Here is a 21,999-nt window from a genome sequence, read left to right on the forward strand (position 1 = left end):
TTTCATGCTGGTCTTAGTAGGTCTTAGTAACTGTAACAGAGCCTCCTTATCTGTGTGGACACATTAACAGATGTGGTTAAGAGAGGGGATGCAGATGACATTCCTCCATCAAAGCAAACTGCAGCAGAATATTAACTTATTATTTTTTAAATTGACAGCATTTGATGTTTTTGAAATTTAACATTATTTCATGTTAGAATTGAAGTAAATAGCAGAGCTGGGCATGTTGCACGAAGTAGAAGGGAGATTTAATGCTGACCTGTTAAAACATTTGTATCATTACGTTTGATTAGAAAACATGAGGCTGCAAACACATTTAATTCATTAAAAGTTTTTACAATATTGTGTAATGTTACAATATTCTTGTTAACACCGTGGTTGTATGTTTAAGTTCTAAATATGATTAATTAAAACTTTTAATTGGACAAAATAAGTAACTTTTTGTGCTCATTACTTAATTCTTCTTAATTCTTTAGCACTATCGTTTTATTCTTTTTTTCATTTAATCTTACTTGTTAGGTTTATATTTAAATTTGAGAGACAAGTGGTAAAATATCGTAATATCTCCAATGCCACACTAAAAATATCTTAGCACATAAATGACATTCAGTTACCCTGTGATTTAATAAATCCCACAGCTAATCAAAGCCACTTACATACATCTGTGATGTAATATTTCAAAAGCTCAAACATAAATATATCTACTTACATCCTTATATACCCTCATCATGGTTAAACAGTCTTGTTTTGCTGTTTTGTACACCGCCTCCCCCACACCTTCAAAAGAGCTTAGTGGAAATAATTTTTATCTCTTTGATGTGTGATTATGACTGGTTTTATGTGCGGCTGCTTTGATGAAAATGATGGCTTTTCTTCCACACACGCATCTCGCCCCGCCCTCGCCTACTACACAAGGCTTGATTATGACACTCTAAGATTTACTGTGCTATGTAAGACATTGTGTTATTTGTTCTTAGTCATGCTCTTGCGATTCTATTTAAATCCAGATTATTTTGCGGTTCAATCAGTCTAAAAACAGAAATGTACTGTGGGTGATTTCAAGAATAGCAGTCTCAGTACAACAACAGAGTATGAGCGCCTTTTTAACTCATGCAGAGTATAAACGGACTCTTACGAACGAGGAACAAAAGTAATCATGCAGTCCGTGAAATTGTACAAGGCGATTGCTTTTAGGCAAGAATGTGTCAAATTAACGAGCCGAAACAAACCCATAAATAAATAAGAAGTTTAGTAAAGCTGATAGTGAGAAATAAATGAAAATATGTTATAACATTATAATAATGGAAAGCATCCACTGTGTTGTATATCCAGGATGGTTACTTGTGCCTAGTTTTAAAGACTTTGTTTATATCCTCCATATTTTTGATTTTTTTACTTTTTCACTTGCTTGCATAACTTTTGATTGTCTTAATGTAACCACCAGCTCCCCTCTGAGTTTGCTTTTGAAGCATTATTGTTGGAGGAGAGTTGGAGCAAACGGCATTTAAAACGATTTCTGTATACAGAAAAGGACTATTGATGCTGTTGCTGATGTTTTGTCGTGGAGTATGTTTTTGTTGTGTTTCCTTTTGTTTTGGTCCCTTATTTAGCTTTGTTTGTTCATTTCTGTTCCCATCATTGTTCATTCCCGCCCACGAGTGCTCTCTTTGCTATCATTGTCTACTTTTCACCGTCTCCATCATGCTGCCTATTGGCTGTACTCGGGTTAATGGCAGCTGGGGGCAGGTGTGGCATTCTGTTGTTAGTACGCTTTTGAGCATTTGTTGCTTTGATAATTATTTGGTTGTGTGAAATGGATCTTAAGCTTAAGCATAAACATTTCCTACTTTATTTAAATTTAGTGTGCTCAGTCTGCAATCTCATTGCGCCAGTGCACCACTTGTGCCCATCTCAGCTGCCATTAGAATCCCATAGCTTTCAATTAGATCTGAAAGAATAGAACGCTCTTCCATCCTCTGGTGAACAGTCTTATGATTTTTTTCTTTCTCTTTGTTTGCTTGCCTTGGAAAATGATACCCATTTCTCAGAATACAATGTTTTCTTCAAAGCTTTGAAACTGCCTCGGGTGCCTCCCTGTTCTTTCTTCTTCTTCTTTGTTATGTTTCCTTTAGCAGCGGTGTTGCCTGCATATGGGTCGACGAGACCGCCTAGCCCAATCCAAAGATTTGACCTGATTTCAAAGCAATCAGTGGAACCATCGGCACGTGTCACTCTGTGTTTCCTCCTCCTCTCGCTCTGTCTCTGTCCTCCCCACAGAGCTATACGGCAGCTCATCTCTCCAGCTCCTAAGCTGCTGGACGGGGTTAAAATGCTGAACAGCTGCTGGTGGCCCACCAGATGTGGGCTGTGGACCAAAAACATACTGTGCAGTCAGTTCTCATATTTGTTATGCAGTTTGCAAAAAGCTGTTTTTCTTATTTCATTTCTTAACAAATTTGCATATTATTATAATTGAAATGCACCACACTAAAGAATTTATTTGCTGCCCTTCCTTAGTCGGTTAAAATAATTATTTCTATTATATTAATGTATAAAAGCAGGTAACTGTTGCGTCTAAGATGCTACAATACCACCATCCATAGCTATATGCTCAAAAGATGCTAAATGGGAAACAATTGAATGGGAAGTTGTTAACAAACAAGCTGATAATACTGATGACAGTCATGGTAACAATTATAGTTCTGCAGCACTCAATTCAGAAAATTGACATTTGTAGAGTGCCGGTGCAAAAATCTTGAGCAGTGATTTATTAGAACGTCTGCAAAAATACGTGGAAATACAATATATAAGGCAAAAATAGAATTTGAACAATTCTAACGAGCTTCAACACCAATCGAACTCCTTTATCTAAACTTTCTTGTCATTTCTTTAAGTCGTCTACAGGAATACTTCTCAGGGCTTCTTGAACAACATTCAGAGCTATTCTTTGGATGTTGGCTGCCGTTTGTAGTGTTCTCTGTCAAGATGATCCCACACTGCTTCAATAATGTTGATGTCCGAGCTCTGGGAAGATCAATCCATTACTGATAGTGTTCCATCCATTGTGCAGTTTTCTATCCAGATATGCTTTTATTGTGGTGTGTTTGGGATCATTGTCAGGCTGTAAAATGAAGCCATTGCAAATCGGATTCTTCACATTTTTAAGGACACACTGTACACCATGCCAAGACATGCCAAGTTTGGGGGTAATAGAGTAGGTCTTTGAGAATCAGCTTGTTAATGCAAAAATACTATTTTATGCTGGTAAAACTGTTATCTTAGCATTTTTCATAGATTTACAGTTTAAAATGGTTATTTGCTAAGTCTGTTATGTGTAGACACAGCATTGGTTAGGTTAGGTGAGTTGAGGTTGCAGATGCACAGCAATTGTAGTCAATTATGAAGGAGTTTAAATAGCATTCCATATGTAAAATGTAGAAGTGGATATGGATGAGAGTGCCAGCTGAGCCTTCAGCTGATGTCGGCTAGCACTGAGATCAGCTAATTTGCCAGGATTGCTGTTGCTTTGGTGTGTCGTTATCTCACAAGTTAATGTTGGCACGGCTATTCTCCAGATAGGGTACATTAGAGAATTTCAAGATGTCAAATGTGCTTTCAAATCTGTGACCACTACATATTTAATGACAATACATTTTAAGGGGAAAAATTAATAATTTAAGAGTAACTTTCAAAAATGCTGATCTGTCAGCAGCTGTCATCAGATTTTGATTTATCTAGCTAAATCTTGATTGTACGTACGTGATATGAGCTTTTTTACACCTGAACCCTACCCAGGAGTGCAGTGCACATATTGAAATTCTGTTTGCATAGGTGCAGATTTCCCATGTTAACAGGCTCATTTCTGTTAATTAGGAGACAATAGTTACAGTCAGATTTGACCTTTGGGAGTTGTGCCTATCACTGTTAATTAAAGTTTGATTGCCAGAAGTCATGTAAAACTCTCGTCTATCAGCATATTTCACATCTGAATGACTTCAGCAGCTTCATCATCCTCCCCTCAATTTTCTGAGCTCAATTGCAGAATTCAAACCACCAGATTAAAAAGAGAAAAAACGTTTGGGGCTTTGAAGCAGTGTCGATGGAGGCTACTTGTTTTCGTCGTTTCTGTTGTGTGCTCATCTTCAGGGTTTGACGCTGTACTTTGCACACAGCAGGACCTTGCTCACTCAGCCCCTCACTACTTTTATTCCCTCTACACCAGCTCTGCCTCTCTGTGCTATTCTTTTCTCCCTCACGCTGTCTCACCTACACTCTGTAGATCTGTCTCTCTGCCCTGTAGACATTCTTTTATCCTCCCATCCCTCTGTCTCCCTCTGGCTCCCTGCGCCTGTACTTGGCTGCTTGCTATAAAAATAGCTTGGCCTAGATTACAGCAGCTGCATTGGCGCTGGCACTACAGTTGGTTTGGCTGGGCCAAGTGAGGTAGCCTGTTGTAATAAGAGGTTGGCAGTGAAGAGATGGAGTGCATGTGTGTATGCGCGCATGTGTTTGTGTGTAAACATATACTAACGCGTGTCTTTGTGTTCATTTTTAATACACAGGCAATATACAGTATACTGTAGATTTGCATGCAGTTATTAGAGTTGTGCTTGTGCAGAGATGCATTTGGTTATATATGTGCATGTGCATGCATGTGTCCATATTATGAGCATGCGTGTATCAGCCCACCAATGGTGATCCACTGCCCTGATTCCCCCCCGCTCCACTGCAGAGCTCCACTTCAGAATACAAATTGTGTTCGTCAGTGAGTCTGAGACAGTGTCTCATCCTTTGAGCATCTCTGCTGCCTCTCCGTCCTCTCCTCTCCTCATCTCTTATGAAGTGCATTGTGCACATTAGAGAGAGCAATAGCTGGATTGCTGTCCTATTGACTGCACTTTATGTGATAATTGCATGTATAACCGCTTATTGGTCATAAAGAAGCGAGGTTTAAGTGAAAGACAAAACACATTAGGTTACCAGGGGTTTACATTTCCTAAATATAACCGTGTTCTTGGCATGTATCTTTACACTTTATATTTAGACACTGTTCTGTCAATATCTGCCTATAAAAAGAGACAACCGTACTGCAGCTTTTACTGTGTCACTACTAAATTAGCTGCAGCTTAAGCAAACAGATTAAACTTGACAGAATATTTCTATTTTAGGAGATGCACTTTAGAGTTGCTGGTGGACATATTTTGTTACCTTGCCAACAGTCTTTAAGTGAAGCTAAATTTATAGACCGCTGGCGGAATCCACATATTAACCGTACAGATGTAAGAGTGGTATCGGTTTTCTCATCTTGGCCTCAGGAAGATTTTTGTATGACATGGAATTTATGGAAGCGTATACATACAGCGTACCTCAGTAAATTGAATCTATAAAACAGTGCTGACCATAACAGCATTGTTACTTATAGCTAACAATAGACCAGAAGACCTTCAGTTCTGCTGTTAACCCTCTAAATTGCCAGCATTTGAAAGGAAAAAAATGAAAAACGTAGTGTTCCTCAGGTTTTTTCTTTCAGATTTTTATATAAGCCTTTATATTTTCCTGCACAAAGTCTTGTTCGGGCTCTCTTCATCCTGTGAGATCCAACAGAGAGAATTGTGAATGAGGAGAGAAGAATTGAGAATGAGGAGGAGCAGAGCTGCAGAATGAGGCCAGAGAGGAAGAAAAGTGCTTCATCATCCGCGGCGATCCATCCTACTTATCAGCTGCGACAAAACAGATCAAAGGAAGCTGCGCTCCGGTAGCTGAAAACAACACATGCAGTGGTCTGTACGGCTTGTTGATGCCAGTGGCCACAGCAGCGCTCCTTTAACCTTGACCCACCCACGACATTCATGTGAACTAATTATTTAGCTCTGATTTAGCACCATTCTTTACTGCCTTTAGTCCTTATTTTTAATTTAACAGACCTAATTCTGTACATTTTCTTCTTAAACATAAATTTTTGGACATACTTTTAAATCAAATCCCTATTATATATATATATATATATATATATATATATATATATATATATATATATATATATATATATATATATATATTTAGTTCATATTATTAATAATCTGAACTTCTGGCCAAAGCTAAAGGGGGAGTTTGCGGTGGTACCTGAAATGTAATGTGTTATCATTCCAATGTGGAGTGTCAGATCCCCTTTTTTATCTGTCGTCCTCAGTGCATCATTGTAAATATAACCATCTATTCATTTGTTTCTGCTTGTCCACTTTGGACAGTAAGTAACTGTGGTTCAGCTAGAAGATCCTGGGTTTGAATTTAAGGCCTGGCTGGGTGCCTGTCTCTGCAGAAATGTGGTTGTGGGTACTCCAGCTTCCTCCTACAGTACAGAGATGTGCATGGATTTACAGAAGTAGCCCCAGACTCACATGCAGGTTGGTTATCACCAGCATGTGTGCTACATGGTGTAAGTGGTAAATTTGCAGTGCCACATGGTATAATATACTGTTTTACAGTATTTACAATATTCCAAAAGTAATAATTGATTAGTTCCAGGCAGAAAGGACCTAATCTCTGTTTATCTGCAAACATTTGCTTTGCTGATCTTTCTGTTAACAAGAAGTGAAACTTACTTTTTTTCAGCTTTGACCCAAAGCTTTGTAAATAGGGGAAAGTGAAAAGAGAATTTTCCAAGAGGGCATAAATAAATGATCACAACCTCTGGCAAACTTAGACTACATTAAATTCAAGTAAACAGAGCTGGTTCAAAAGAAAAGACGACATACGTGTGCCGCTTTATCACTCCTCTGCGTGTGATTAATGAGCTGTGGGAGTGCTTTTGATGTAACATCTAAACCTGTCAGGTATCATCACCAGCACTGCCTGCTCGTGCTGCCATGACTTGAAAGACTAAAACAGTTTCAATCTCAACAGATGAAGGTCAACATGTTACTGTGTCTGATATGTTGTGTTTTGTGGCTTTTACAGGGGAATTTTTCCAGACCGAGTGACTGACACTGTCTGCTGGAGGAATGTCACAGTCATCCATAAATATCTTTCTCATGTTCTCCGTCTGCTCAGTGTGGACAATGCCTGACACACACAGACAGAAATAGCCCTCACGGCCCAGAGCCTTAATATTAATGGCTTATAGGGACTTTGTTGTCTCGGCTGGTTAGACAATTATTATTATGAAATGGAGTGCTGGAGAGACAGATGATCTGAGTGATGGAAAGAAGACACGGTGCGTTAGCATTTTACGCAATGGCATAATGTCTGTGGAATCTGGAAAATGATTGGTCTTCAAGTGGAATGGAAACTCAGTCTATCAGTATAATCAAGGAGCTGTGGCAGTATCACCAGCTTCATCAGCTGCTTTATTGTGAGTCATAAAGAGCCACAGTACCACTAAAGTACAAACCAGTAACTGAAAAGTTCTTAAAAAGTTTTTGAGGCATTGAAATGCTGACAAAATAAGGTATATCTGTTAACAGCATGCAGACAGACATCGGCATGATGGGCTTTTAGGCTTGTTGTTTGTCTGTATATTCCTATTCTCATGAAGTCACAGACCATGTCAACTGAAGTCAGCAAACAACTGACATCCGTGGTTATGCAATTGTGGCTTGACAAGGCAAAAAATAAAGCAGCGGATGCCTTCAGCGGAAAACATATTTTTCATTCACAGCGCTGATGGTAAGCCAGTAATCAGAGTGTATGTAATGTGCTGTGTTGGGCAGAAGAACTACACAAACACAGCTTGTATAGGATTGCACTTTAACAGTTGATTTCACAAGGATTGTATTCATAACAGTGACAGCACATGTTAATAGACACCAATATACCAGAAATATAAGGTGCAAACATTATAGCAAAACTGCTAATTTACATCTGTAGTCCCGGAGCAGGTCGCATAAGAACTTTATAATAAACAAAGACATGTAGCTGTGAGCCTTGTGTAACTTGATACTGCTAGAAATCATGCTGGACTAAAAAGGATGCTGTGGATTAAGAGAATATTCAGCAGAAAGTCCAAACCATACACCTCCACGCTCCAGTATACTGACTATAACCTTGTGATCTGAGATGTAATGAATTAACTTGATGTCTGTTTCTGGAAAGGTAATGTTGAATCAGCTCCTCGCTTTTATTGTAAGATGATATTTTGTCTTATCTCCTCTCTGACTCCCTGAAGAAATGAACCGTAACGGTACAGTTGAAGATCTCTCATGCTGCACTTGAACTGGTGCTTATACAGCTTCTGCTCTCATTGTCAACCCCATATTTGTTGTCAGTATATCACAAAGACATCAGGGGTAAACAAGACTTTCTTCTTAATGAATGGGTTGGTCTGTGTGACTCTGATGCTGGTGTTGTTTGACGTAAACATGGACTGATTTTTTTTTTTCAAAGAGGGTTGTGACACATTTTTCTCCCTCAACCCCGCGAACACAAAAGACAATTGTTATAAAAAATAAAATGCAACAAAAGCGGAATAAACCGGCCGGTGAATTCTGCAGTGCGCCCTGCGTAGTTCGTCAAGCTCTACAGTGGCGTAAAACAAGACGAACGTGAGGATGGTAATGACGTCAATGTGGAGCCAGGAGCGGGGAGGGCAGGAGCCAGAGAGAGAGAGAGAGAGAGACGGAGAGAGTTTGTGCAGTTGCTGCAGCATCACTCACAGCAGCGCTTAAGTGCAGCGAGGAGTCCAGCCTCGCCTCTCGCAGCCGATTAAAAAAGAAACCATCCAGAACAGTCCGCCGGACTTAACCGCAGCTTCCTGGAGAAAAAAGCGACAGATATCTGCGTTTTCTGTGCCCTGCTAGAGTGGAAGAGAAAGACTTTTACTAATTTTTTTAAAAACCCAAAACACGCAAGGGAATGCCATCGATAAATATGAAACTGGAGATGGTGACCATCATCGCCTGCGAAGTAGATATTGAGGTGTTTACATCAGATAAAATGCAGGTACGGTTCACCCATAAAAATGCACGTTGAAATGAAGCCTGCTTTTTGCGGTGTGGTTGTGCAGCAGTGTTTGCTCGGGGCGACTGCATGCTGCCCCTGTAGAAGCGCATGAATGTCTTGGGTGACGTTGAATGCAGCCCTTCCTCAGACGAGGATTTTTATCAATGGGAGCCGCATCTCGGGGAGACGCACGCGCCGCGCGTGCACGCCGCAGTGATTGACGCTGAATGAATTGCAAAAATTGCTGGAAAATGCACGAATGTTTTTTCTAAGGAATCATTGTGTATGTGTCAGTGTGTGTGTCAGGCTTCAGATAGACGGCAATTATAAGATGAGGCTCGCAAGGCGATATTGGAATGGGGTGTGATGAAGTGGATTGTCCATGCAAGACACATGTATGGAAATAAGCGAGGCGATGTTTAGACGCAGTGGCGAACAGGCTGTCTTGTAACACCCCCCCCCCCCCCCCCCCCCCCGTTTTATATCTGGCCTTACAACAGCATTGCAGGTACACCAGGTTAAACGTGATGCCGAAAAAAACAAATAAACAAAAAACTTGGTGAACATGAATAAACATGCAGTGGCATAAAAAAATCCTGGTATATGTGATTGAAATTGATGCCCTAGGAAATGATAATGGGGGGGGGGGGGGGTAATAGTTACAATTAGATTTGCCTTTGAGTACATTTGTGTCACTGTAAATTCAGTATTGCACCCCCTATGGCAGTGTTTTTCCCATGTGAAACACTGGGACAGTTGTGGAGGTATGCACCAATACTCTAATAGAGAGATATAATTAATACTAAGCTGAAGTCAGTTCTGCTCAGTTCTGTTGTGGCGTGGCACTCCATAACAGCTCCAGTTTCTTAGTTGGGCCCTTAGGAAAAATCAGCTGCCCACCCCTGCCTTGGAACACATCAGATACAGGTATTTGATAGACTGTCGGTCAGGAAAGCAGTTGCAATCAGATGAGTTCAAAATGAGCTTCAGGACCCCACCTTTGGCACCACAACATGCCAAGTTTGAGGCTTAAAAGGCTATGCAGATGGTCGGCCAAAGCCTGGCTCACCCGCTAAACCCTTTGGAAATTCCATGTCAGAATATATTCCCTCACCTGCTGCCTGCATGTCTGCTTGTCTGATCTGACTCATCACCAAAAATGACTGAAATACGAAAAGGGTGAAGGAATTCAAAATAAAGTAGCAGTATAAGGGGCTGTAGTGCAGCCTGGCGGTATAAGGACTTATCTGGCCTACAAACTCAAAATAATCCCTCTGTGGTTCTCACACTTAAGTGCTGTTGTGCTCTGGTGATATAGGCTAATTTTCTACCCTACAGAAGCTCAAATCTCAGTCACCACACCCAGCTTATAGACCATTAATTTTTTTATTCGTTCATTTATTTATTAGCCGTTTAATGTTTATCACTAACCTTCCCAAGCTATTCCAGTAACATGTACATAGATGGATTGTTGAAGTTTCATTTCCATTTCTTAATGATGCTGTTGTGCTTGTTTGCTCCTGTTTTATGCTGTAAATATGTAACACAAAAAAACAGTCCCTGTTGACAACTGACTCATCCTATGGTCTGTGGCCCCTAGCTAGCCAGGCAGCTGCTGTGATTGCTCCCAGGTCTGACAGTTTCTAAACCACTGCAGACCAGCCAAGGTGAAAGACACCAATGTATCACCCTGCAGTTGTTCTCCAATTATAGGAGATTCAAATTTCCGTAGGGGATGTTAGAGTAAGAAAAACGACTGACGAGCTTCACCGTGGAACCTCTACAGTGTTGATTATTTAGGATTTTGACTCACCCGTGACTTAATGTCTCTTAATTTATTGTACAGTTCATGATTGTGTGTTTCAAGGGGAGTCTAGGGTTGATTGTGTCATTTCTTTCGCTGTGAAAAACCTTCATTAAAACCTGCTGCTCCTTTAGATCGTCCGTCCTCCTCTGACAGGCTTGACACAGACAGGGGCAGGCCAGGCTGATCGGAGGACAGTCTTCACTAAACCTTCCTGTCAAACCGCTCTTATCAGCCCACCTCTCACAGACTCCGCCAAAGAAAAGGGGGTATGTGCACAATTAAAACAGCAGACAGAGGAATGAATAGCACAAAGAACACTAGTAATCCTGGTTTCTAGTGCACTGAGAGTGATGGAGAGCACAGAAGAAGAGGGCAGATTAAAGATGGGCACGTGGGGAGCACACTCAGATTGAGCCCACCTCCCCGTCAGTCTATTCTTGTTTTGTTTTTTTTATTATCATTTAACCAGATCTGAGCCTGTCTGGGGCCCATGTTTTTATTACTATGCCTAAATCTGTAGATGACAGATAATAATCGGAATGCTGTTTTGTTGCAAAGCACTTTGGGTGAACTTAAGTGGATTGATGCTATTTATAGACCCGTCAAGGAAAGATTAAGCAGTGTTGGTGTTTGAAAGGGGAACATGAAGAAAAACAAGTGAGTGCTTTGACATGGTTGAAAACGCCACGGCTCGGGTCTTTGCTGATTACATCATTAATGAGACAGACTGAGAGGCTACGCACAGGGTAGGTTGTTGTCATAATAAAGGGAAGGCTGATGGCGTAGAAGGCTCTGTTTTTTCCAGAAAGTGCTTGGGATCCATTTTAGATTAAACAAAAGGACTGTTGATGTGAAGTTCGGCAAGGCCGGAGGTGCAGGTTGACTGCATGCACACCTCATGTCATTACCTGCAGAATGTACCAGCATAAGCAGATGACAGCACGGGACACATTTTGAAGGTCGTAGCATGTTTTGGCATGCTGTGAGTGTATTTTAGGACAAAGCTTGCCTTTGAAGTTACAGTTACCATGCATGCTTGATTTGATGTTGACACTTTCATGTAATTTTTTTTTTTAAATATCCACTTGCACTTTCATATAGGTGTAAATAGATAATGCGCGCCTGTCGACCTGCTAATGTAGGTTAATTATAATGTCTATGTAGTGCTTTACACATTTGCCTAACAACCAAAAGATGTCCACTTTGATCCCAGGAGAAGACACAAATCCCTGTTGGGTCGTGTCAGGAAGGGTATGTAGAAATCTGGCAAATCGAACATGCCGAGCTACCCACTGAGGCGACCCCTTGTGAGTAAGGGAGCAGCCGAAAGTATCTTTATGATACGTTTAACACATCAGTGTTGCTGGAGAAAACAGCATTTTGACATCATGACCTCTTCACACTTACAGCTCCATCGGTTCGCCCGACAGTCAGACCCGCCTCATCATGAAAACAGCACACAGAGGCTACACTGCAAGCCACCAAGTACAGCTATTTTCGACTTATGCCTGATTTCCCCCACACAGAAGACTCTAGTAACACTGACACACTCACACACTCCAACCACAACAGTGAGTCAGCGGACTCGCAGACCTACAGACAAACATCTCTGTCAGCAAACACAAACAGCGCCTCGCAGAGGACACTGGGAGAATTCTCCATCCACCTGGGTCACTTTCCATTTGTCCTGTCGACTGTCTGTCTTTCTGCCTGTCTCTCACTTCCCTGCGTCTGTTCTCACACTTTGCTGTTGCAGAAACTGTGCTGGTTATGAGGAAGGAGACGAGATCTGATGACTAATCTGCGCTTTTGTTGTTCAGCAAAACTGAAGAGTGATTTTGCTGACGTCTGTGATGTTTTCATTCTTTCCCGCTGTCTTTTTTTAATGTGCTACGTTACATAACATGTTGTCATCGCGCTTCATTTAGGAAGTTTATTTTAAGCATATAAACAGCACAGGAAGGTAAAAAGCAATATACTAGACCATAGTTTTATATAGAGATATTTTCTATCCTTTGCTTAAACCCTAACTATATATGTATATATGTGTGTGTGTGTGTGTGTGTGTGTGTGTGTGTGTGTGTAGGTGTGTGTGTGTGTGTGTGTGTGTGTGTCCGTCCCAGGCCTCTGGTAGAGGACCTGAGCTTGAAGGGTAAAGATTGACCGAAGGGTGAGTGTGGAGTTTTTTTTATATAGGCCTTATGTACAATATAGCGGAGCAAAGATCAAAATATACACGTATCAGTCCCACTTAGACATTTGGCCTTTTGTTTTAATATTCTAGGGAAATACCACTGACAGAGCTCTTAGTGCATACCGAATAACCATGCATTCGATTTGAGCGTTCATGTTATCTTAGACTCACATTTAAAAACATTGTTGTGATGCTGCCTGACCAGGTGTTTGTGTAAGGCAAGAGGCAGAGAAGCAACAGGAGGGTAGGGTAGGGAAGGCAGAATGGATGTAGACATCGGCAGTATCATTTTCTGTGCTGGTAGGAAACTAGATCTGCATATTGGCAGGGTTGAGCGATCCTGGGTCTGAGCAGTGGGCTCAGGTGTGCCTGTTCCCCCCACTCTGGGCACGAGGCAGGCGGCATTCACATTTGCCTGAAACCCTAGATAAGTGCTCGAGCTCAGGTGTCAGCTAAAGGTTAGTGCTGTGTCCGTTAGGGTGACGTAGAACAAAGGACATGCTCCTGGCTTGGGTGTCTGGTTACCATGTAGCCAAGATGACATGACTGTGTGATAAGATTAGATGCAAAATAAAAAAGGTCTTGCAATGGAATGTAGGGGCTCCCAATTTACTTACCGAGGACAAAGAGTGCGGAAACGGCATCATGCAGTGACTGGTCTTTGTTATTGAAGGTTGTTGTGGAACATAATTTTCTTGTCAGAATTTCCAATTAGATTTCCTGTCTCAGAAAAATGGCTGTGAGAATGCAAGGGACCGAAAAAGCAACATCAAGCCAATTACTAAGGAAAAACACAGCAAGAGTTTTACATACCCTGCAGTCTATGGAGTATACGCTGCACTGTGAAAGCTAAGGGCAAAAACTAATCATATTAAGTATAGAGCTGTGTGTTTATCCATATGCAGCAGATAGATTAATAGATTATGCATTCAATTGTATATCATAAAATAAACACACTTATGAGTCTCAGTTTCTAAAAGCAAGTACATTTTTCTTTTTGTGCAATTTTGCTTTTAGTTATATAACGCCAAATTACAGCAACAGTGGCCTCAAGGGAACTTATATTGTAAGGCAAAGACCCTACAATAGTAAAAAGAAAACCTCAACAATCAAACAACGGTCTTTGAGGAAGAAGTTGGTGACAGAGGGAAGGAAGAACTCCCTGTTAACAGGAAGAAGCTTCCGGTAGAACCAGTCTCAAGGAGGAGCAGCCATCTGCTGAGACCAGTAAATCAAACACTGTGGAGTTTTGGGACTTTCGGTGTCTTAATATAAGGAATTTGACATGTCATTGTAAACTGTTGGGCCATGAAAGTTTCTCTCCTGTTTCAGAGCAATTCATAAGGAATTAAAAGTACATTGGTATTTATGTGATTCATCTAGGGTCATGCTTTTACCATTTTGAATCACTGTCCATAATATTTCTGCAACAAAACATGGTGATGTAACTGTGCAGCATGCTCTTGCCTTTGTTTCTACACTGCTTAATCATCACTAGAGATGCTGTATCACCACAGAGTAATGCACTGATTGCCACCAGAGATGTTGAAAGAGGGTAAAATGCAAGAGTGAGCAGTAGGAAGCGAGAGTGGTGAGCTCATTTGTCTGTACTCTGCGGCCTGAGTTAAGGACTGTTGGTGTGGCATCTTTTAGCCACCTTATGTAATGTTGTGTAACTCTCTGGATTATCGTCACCTTAAAAGCGTACGGATCTGCGTGTGAGCCAGCTAGAAATTGTATGCGTGTGCTTGTATCACCATCTGTGTGTTCTGCCTAAATGGAGCTGAAGAGGAAAAGCTCCAGCTTCGATAAAAAATCGTTTTAAAAAAACCCGTAATGACCACGTTGGTGGTAATAGGATTAATGAGTCTCCCTGTGCTATAAACTGATTTCTAGCTCCCTGTCATGGACACGTTGTGCCCTTGGCAGTGGCAGCATAGCACTGCAGCATTGGGCCCTGTCAATTCAGCTCATTGCTCAAGGTATTTATTCACCTGTATAACACTTGGCCCATTCACATGCCTTCCCAGTGTTTTCAGAGCCGTCACAATTAAGACAAAGCTGTTAATCACAGATTGTTCTCATTGTTTTGTAATACTCAGGATTTGCTGCTATGCTAATGTTAATGGCTGATTTGAGGAAAGCTGTGATTCCCTATGTTGGTACAGGTCACTGCACACACACAAACACACACGCACAATCTTTATCCGGAGTTTATCCAGTGATACTGAGTCTGATTTTTTTTTCTCTGACACATTACCTAATCCTAAGTAGTCACAAGCTAACAGTAGCTTACAATGTTTTATATTGCTAAAACACTAACCCCTAACCTCCAGGCTGAATGTAGCCATAACAGCCAACAGAAACCACTGAGCACCTTATAAAACACTCGAGTTATAATTTGTATGCGGCATGTTACAAGCGTATTGTAAAATACTCAAGTACTTTATGTTTCAGTTCAGGGCTTTTACGTTGGTTTTTGGAAACTCTCTGGTGTTTATTTATTTATTTATTTAGGACCGTGCATGTTAATGAACATAAATGTAAAATAAATTACATGAATGTAAACATGACAGATTATAGCCAAAGGCTAATTTCCATCTGTTGTCCATAAAACATTAAAAAATAGACATGATAGTTCATAAAAAATTCATAATTCATTTATAATAAAAACTCCATCACCAAACTCACACATACACACCATTCTATTCCCAAATAAAACATTAAAACTATACAACTTATACATGATCACACACTTGATTTGTCCATAGCCAGTTTTTAACCTGTGCCTTAAACAAGTTGAATGTCGAGCATTCTCTAATGGATTGGGGAAGACTGTTCTACAGATGGCCACGCTGGACAGAAAGGACATTCTGCCCAAATGCTGTCCGTCTGTGGGGTATAAACAAGTCTCCTCTGGTTGTAGCTCGAGTGGTCCTGTGTGGGCTTTCTTTATGCCTAACGATCTGCTTTAGTGGTGGTGGAGCAAGGGAGTGTAAGACTTTATATATTAAACACACTCTTTTAAGTTTCACTAATTTATTGAAGTTCAGTAATTTATGTTATGTGTTGGATTTTGGCTCTTTTGGGGGAGCACTAGTTTGCACACCTGCACCATCTCCAAAAAGCATATAAAACAATACTAGACAGAAAATTAATTGATGTTGATCGCATTGCTTGTAAATATTTAAACAGTTAATATATGAGGTATTTCTTTATGCAGTTTATTGAACTATTTATGCCAATGAAGCTGTGTTGAGCTGAACTTCAATTCAATTCAATTTTATTTGTACACAACTCAACAAGTCGCCTCGAAGCACTTTATATTGTAAGGTAGACCCTACAATAATACATACAGAGAAAAACCCAATAATCATATGACCCCCTATGAGCAAGCACTTTGGCGACAGTGGGAAGGAAAAACTCCCTTTTAACAGGAAGTAACCTCCGGCAGAACCAGGCTCAGGGAGGGGCGGCCATCTGCCGTGACCGGTTGGGGTGAGAGAAGGAAGACAGTAACTTAGATATACATATAGATACATATAGATAGATGTACATATATATCTATAGATATATATGTATATTTTTTATCTATCTATCTATCTATCATAGATAGATAGATATGTATCTGAACGTGTCTGAACATAAAGGGTTTGTTTTTTTTTGCTTCTGTAAGGCTTCTTGTTTCTGTTTGTAGTTTGCTTATAGGATTAATGGATCAAGCTTGAGTAAGTAGTCTCTGGTAAGAGTAAAACAGAGGTAGCATTTTTACAAAATGCAGTCTCAAAACCCCCTGGCTAATATCTGAAGCTTTTAAAAATGTCTCTTCCATTGTAAAGAAAGATCAGGAAACCGTGGCAAATGATTTTTGCTGTATACAATGGAAGCTGCAAATGTTGGCAGTTATCCCCACAGGTAAAGTCATCAGATAATAGCAGATGGGTTCTCAGATTGCCAGTTAACTAAATTTCTCAAAGAAGCTGGAAAAAAGTGGTGGTAAAATTTAGCGGATATATACAATTAGAATCTACGTTTAATAAAGTCACTTCCAAGCCATATGAGTTATTGACTTTCAGTTTTTTATTCATGCCAAATAGATAAACTATTATGTAGTGTACAGATGTTTCATTGAAGTTAGAAGATTTTCAAAGTCCTGCCTTTACTTTAATACTAATGTGAACATAGCTCGAACAATTATCAGTAATCTGAGGTGGAAAAAAAGGTGACTAACGAGGTGTAATAAATAATTTCCCTTTATTTAGACGCTATATGAGGAGTAGATAATGGATGTTAGTGGTCCTGCACAATAAATGAAACTTAAAAAGCTAGAAAACTCAAGAAATCCTCTTTGTAACTTGAGTTTTTATTTTATTTTTAATTTTTTTTACTGTGATTTCTCTAATATCCGCCACTTGAAGGGTCTTCTATATTTTAAATATAATACATATTCAACTGGAAAGCTATTAGAGAAAGTATACTGGAACAGGTACAGTTATTTTTTGTCCAGCTCCGTATGTTATCTCTACAATCAGATCTTCCTTCCTCGTTCGTCCTCATTACACTGGTTCCAGTTTGGTCCTTTAGGGAGGACAGTAATTAAAAACGATGGTCTACACAGTTAAGAAATTAATTTTCTTAATTATTCCAGCATTATCTACTTTTAGTGTAACACCATCCCCCACTCACCCAGAAGCTCTGTGGCCTAGTTTGTTGGTTTTCACCCAAATCCAATTCAAGCGTGAGGGTCTGGATTAGACTGTGTTAAAGCTCGGCACGTGTCGCAGAGAAAGCTGAGTAATTCCCCAAAGGAAGGGGAAAAAAAACCAAACCCTTCTTCACGTCCCAATTAGGTTTGGTTAATCTTTTCATTTTGATCCAAAACGCCAAATGGTGTAATTCAACATGGAACTGAACAAGCTTGTGGATTACAGTCATGGATTGTGCTCTGAGTGCCAGGGTGATTGAAATACTGTACAGGATTAAATGGGAAACCAGATAAAAATGGAGCATTGTGGCCCAGTCAGTCAATTTAAATCAAGGAAATCTCAGATAAACGTGTTGGAAATGGGGCGCGTGGGCCTGCTAATGTGCATTTTTAACATTGTGAAAGGGTGAATTTGAACTGAAACGACATTTTTCACCTAAACCTAAAGTTGTCTAAGGCTAGTGTTAAATTTAACCAAATCCTCTTTCATTTTAGTTTTTATTATTCTGTGTTAGTTTAACTTACCCTCCAACCAGGGTTGTTATAGTTATGCTACTCTATTATTTTCTCAACCATTATTGTCTATCTGAAGAATCCTGAGAAACGGTTTCTGGTCAAGCATCAATCCAAATAACCCTTAATTTAAATGCTGTTATTGTAATTTTATTTGTCCTTTTTCCTGAAAAAATGACAAACTATTAAAGGTCCAAAATTGCTACAGATGAATATTAAATGCCTTTTCTGCATTACCTATTATTTTGAAATAATTAATTATATTTGTGCGTGCGTGATGCATTTTCAGGCATCATCAAAGAAATAATGGAACGTGTAGCTGTGTTGCAGATGATGCTACTCGCTGGTTCCCGGCAGTGACAGCAAACTAACAGCTAAATAAATGGACCTTATGTAACTCTATAAACACAATGAGCTGACAAACACAACAATAAAAAGTGACAGCGTGTAGGCGCTTTTGTGAAAACATCGCAATTTGAACATAGCTTGCTGAGAATACATTCCAGCATTTGTCCAGTGTGTCTGAAATCGTTTATCCGTCAGTAAGAACAGGAAGAACCTGCAGGTCTGCTGAGCGTTAGTGCTGTTTACATATTAAAGAAACTTAATCTCCCTTTTACATAAGACGGGAAAACACTTCAAGTCACAGTCATCTGATACTTGACCAGTTCATTAGGTAGAGAAGGTGTGAAGTAGATCCTGTGGATTTTTTTTTCTCTAACCAGCTTCCTGTTTCTCTAAGCAATGCTCTTTAAATCACTACTTTCTTTTGTTCTGCCACCAAAAACCATGTTGACATTTCCCAGTAAACTTGCACACCTCATCCCTATGCTGTCTGATCTTTTTTTTTTTAAGTGTGGTTGTGTGTCAAGACCGTGAGCTTGCTGCTGTGAGCATGCACACAGTTATGTCCTTTTGCCACTGCGATGACAGCCTTCCCTTTACAGTCAGGAGCATAACTACCCTACAAGGAGGAAGCTTCTGAAAGGAAGGCCCTGGAGAAACTGCAAGAGAGGTTGCAGCTTACTAGCAAGCTTAGTGTCTTTTTATGTTGGTGTCTTTTGTGCTAGTTTGCAGTTGTGCCTGCCTCCACAGACAGTTCCTGAACTGCTGTTTTTGATTGCAGATCTTTTTATGTGTATGCTACTTATGGTTAAAATTACGTAATGCAAGAATGCAATCATATGTAAAAGCTAATTTCCATTTTCCCACTTTATACTAGTAGAAGCATTCAAGAGGACCTTTTCAAGTGTATTTTTAAGGGCTGTCTTGCTGCTGGAAGCATGAAATCATTTATATGTATGAGGAAATAAAATTCAGATTAAAATAATATCTATAGCTTTTTAGTGAAAACAAGTAAAAACTAAGATCATGCAATTATACAATAAAATACTTACTTGCAAATAAATCTGCGAGTTGTCCAGCACACTTGCATGCACATGTGGAGGTCGTAAAGATGGCAATTGTTCCGTCAAAAATGTTGAAATGAAGGCACTATTCATTTAATGGCAACCTCTATTAAGTTAAGAGGTTGCCATCATTAAAAATGCATAACCTGATAATGACCTTCAAAATGAAGTCCATGAAGACTGTGCTATAACACAATTATAAAAAAAATGTTCATAAATTCACAGAAAATGTTTGATTATTTTATTTTTTACTGTGGATAATCACTATTAGTTAATTATTTTTTGTGTAGTGTGAATGGCAATTGGGGGATGGAGGCCTCTTTCAATAGAAAAAGCAGTAAAACATGAAAATACAGTTAAAAGGTAAATTTCTGTGCAGTCCTTCCAATTTTCAAAGTTGTCCAGTAGGCCTGTTTGGAGTCCTTGCAGGGCCGGTTCTGGTCTGTGGGCCTTATGTTTGACACCCCTGGGCTAAAGATTAAAAAAGAAAATATATGCAAACAAACTAAAAGCCAAACGGAAAATACTTGACAAATAAGTTCAGAAACTCGTAACTCAGGGTCCAAAAAACGAGGACCATGACAGGTTTAGCTTGAATGTTGTGACAGACTAGCTCTGTTACGCAACAACTGGGCAGAAGCAAAATCAAAGACAGGAAAGTAAGGGAATCCGGCTCGTGGAGCTATAGCTCGGGTGTTACACAAAGGTGACATGGAGAAATGTGCGGTCTACACCAAAGACTCTCCACTCTACACACACTGGAATTCTCCCATGAGCAACAGCCTTATTATAAACAGCAGCAAATTTTATGTTCTGAAGCAATTCAGTATCCAGCTTGTTCTTATTTTCAGGTTTGTTTGTTTTTTGGAGGTGTGAAGGTTGTTGTTTTTTTTAATCTTCTGTGTTGAGAATGAAAAACAGGACGTGCTGTTCGCTTCTTCTCCCTCACCTGTTGTCCTTCGGGCTCTCACAGTACACAGAGTACTGGTAGGATTTTGTGCGGTTAAAAGCGGTCGTCCTTCAGCTGTGCTTAGAGACGAATGGCGCTGCCCAATTATTTTATTATGCAGACTTCCCTGTGCGTGAGTGTATAGTAGGCATATTGTATTTGTGTGGGTACCTACAGCTGTGGAAACACAGTGAAGAATCATGAACGCTTTGTCTACATCACCCACAGGCTTGCTCAATTGCTCTCTGTATCTCTCTCACACACACACACTACACAAGGGAACAAAGGGAGTAGGTCACCACAAGGAACATTGCGATGGCAGATGAGCAGGGCACTTTTCAGCCACATGTAACTCAACAACCCCTCTCTTCTTCCTCGTTTCCCCTCGTCTTCCTCCTCTCATTCCTTTAGCATGTTTGCGCATAGAGGCCACATAAATTAGTGATCAGCACGCTCACTTGTTACGCACCAATCAGTCGTGGGTTTATCAGCGCTGGCATATGGTGGTGTAAAACAAACATTGCCTGCTATTATGGAACATGATCTCAGAGCTTTCCCACGTCTTTGCACATGCCAAAACATCAATTTGAGTTAAGGAAGTCACAACTGTGTGTGTGGGTGTATGTGTGTGTGCCTCTGTGTATGTAAATGACTTATCTTATCAGTTTTACACATGGAGTTTTGATGACATCTGAGTCATAGAAGCTGGCCAAGGCTCATGGAAAATTCACAGTGTGAATAAGGGCTGAAGCGGGCTCTACAGAGAGGTTCAACAAGTGTCTTTGTTGTTATACTCAAGTCACAATTACACCAAAATCAGGAGCAACTGTAACAAACAATAGACTGATGTAAAATGCTCTGAAATGTAAATCAAGATCTTGCAATACAAATGCTACCAACCTCCCACCCCCAGTTTACTCATAACCAACAAACGTGTCTCTTATGATAAACACCAACTGTGACTCATGAGTCTGTCTTCAGTCAATTTCCTTTAGCTATATGACGCTTGAAAGCTTTTTTAAGGTGACTGCTTCAGTCTTTTCATTTTAGTCACTGCATCGTTAATATCTTAATTTAGTGCGAGCATGCTCACCAGCGTCTTTTCCTTTTTAGCTCAGATAAACCAAATGTACACCATCTGATCAGTAATAGGAAAACAGAGTTAAGAAGAAGCTAGTAAATTGTACTGAACAAATGCTTCCCTCAAGCATTTGTCTTGAGGGAAGAAAAAACTTCAAGTGAATGCTAATTTTGTTTTACACCTGCTGAATGTGTAAGCAGCTGTTTCCTAACATGCTTTCCATAGTGTAGGCTGTAAACAGTTTAGTAACAAGTTACGTTTGAAGGTTATTTTGCTCGTCTAAAGTGACCACAAAAGCCGGTCCATGTGGATTTTAACTGGCTCATTGTTCATTTATTAAATATAAAATTCAAATTTAAAACAAAATCTGTTGTGCTCACATGCAAATATTAAGGAACCTGAAA

General features: G+C 40.0%; 1 protein-coding gene across 4 annotated transcripts in view; it reads left to right on the top strand.

Annotated features, from left to right (window-relative positions):
- The window catches only part of rcan3 (regulator of calcineurin 3), a 45,030-nt gene that overhangs the window by 11,171 nt on the left and 11,860 nt on the right, over positions 1–21,999 (top strand). The window contains exon 1 of one of the 4 annotated variants that reach the window (XM_085142633.1): positions 6,070–8,937. The exons of the other annotated variants lie outside the window; for them this stretch is intronic. Within the exon in view, the coding sequence (XP_084998759.1) occupies positions 8,851–8,937 (87 nt within the window). The 5' untranslated portion in view covers positions 6,070–8,850. Of the gene's footprint in view, positions 1–6,069; positions 8,938–21,999 lie in introns of those variants that run through there. 4 annotated transcript variants of the gene reach the window in all.

This window comes from Neolamprologus multifasciatus, chromosome 19 (genome assembly GCF_963576455.1).
Source record: "Neolamprologus multifasciatus chromosome 19, fNeoMul1.2, whole genome shotgun sequence".
NCBI lineage: Eukaryota > Metazoa > Chordata > Actinopteri > Cichliformes > Cichlidae > Neolamprologus > Neolamprologus multifasciatus.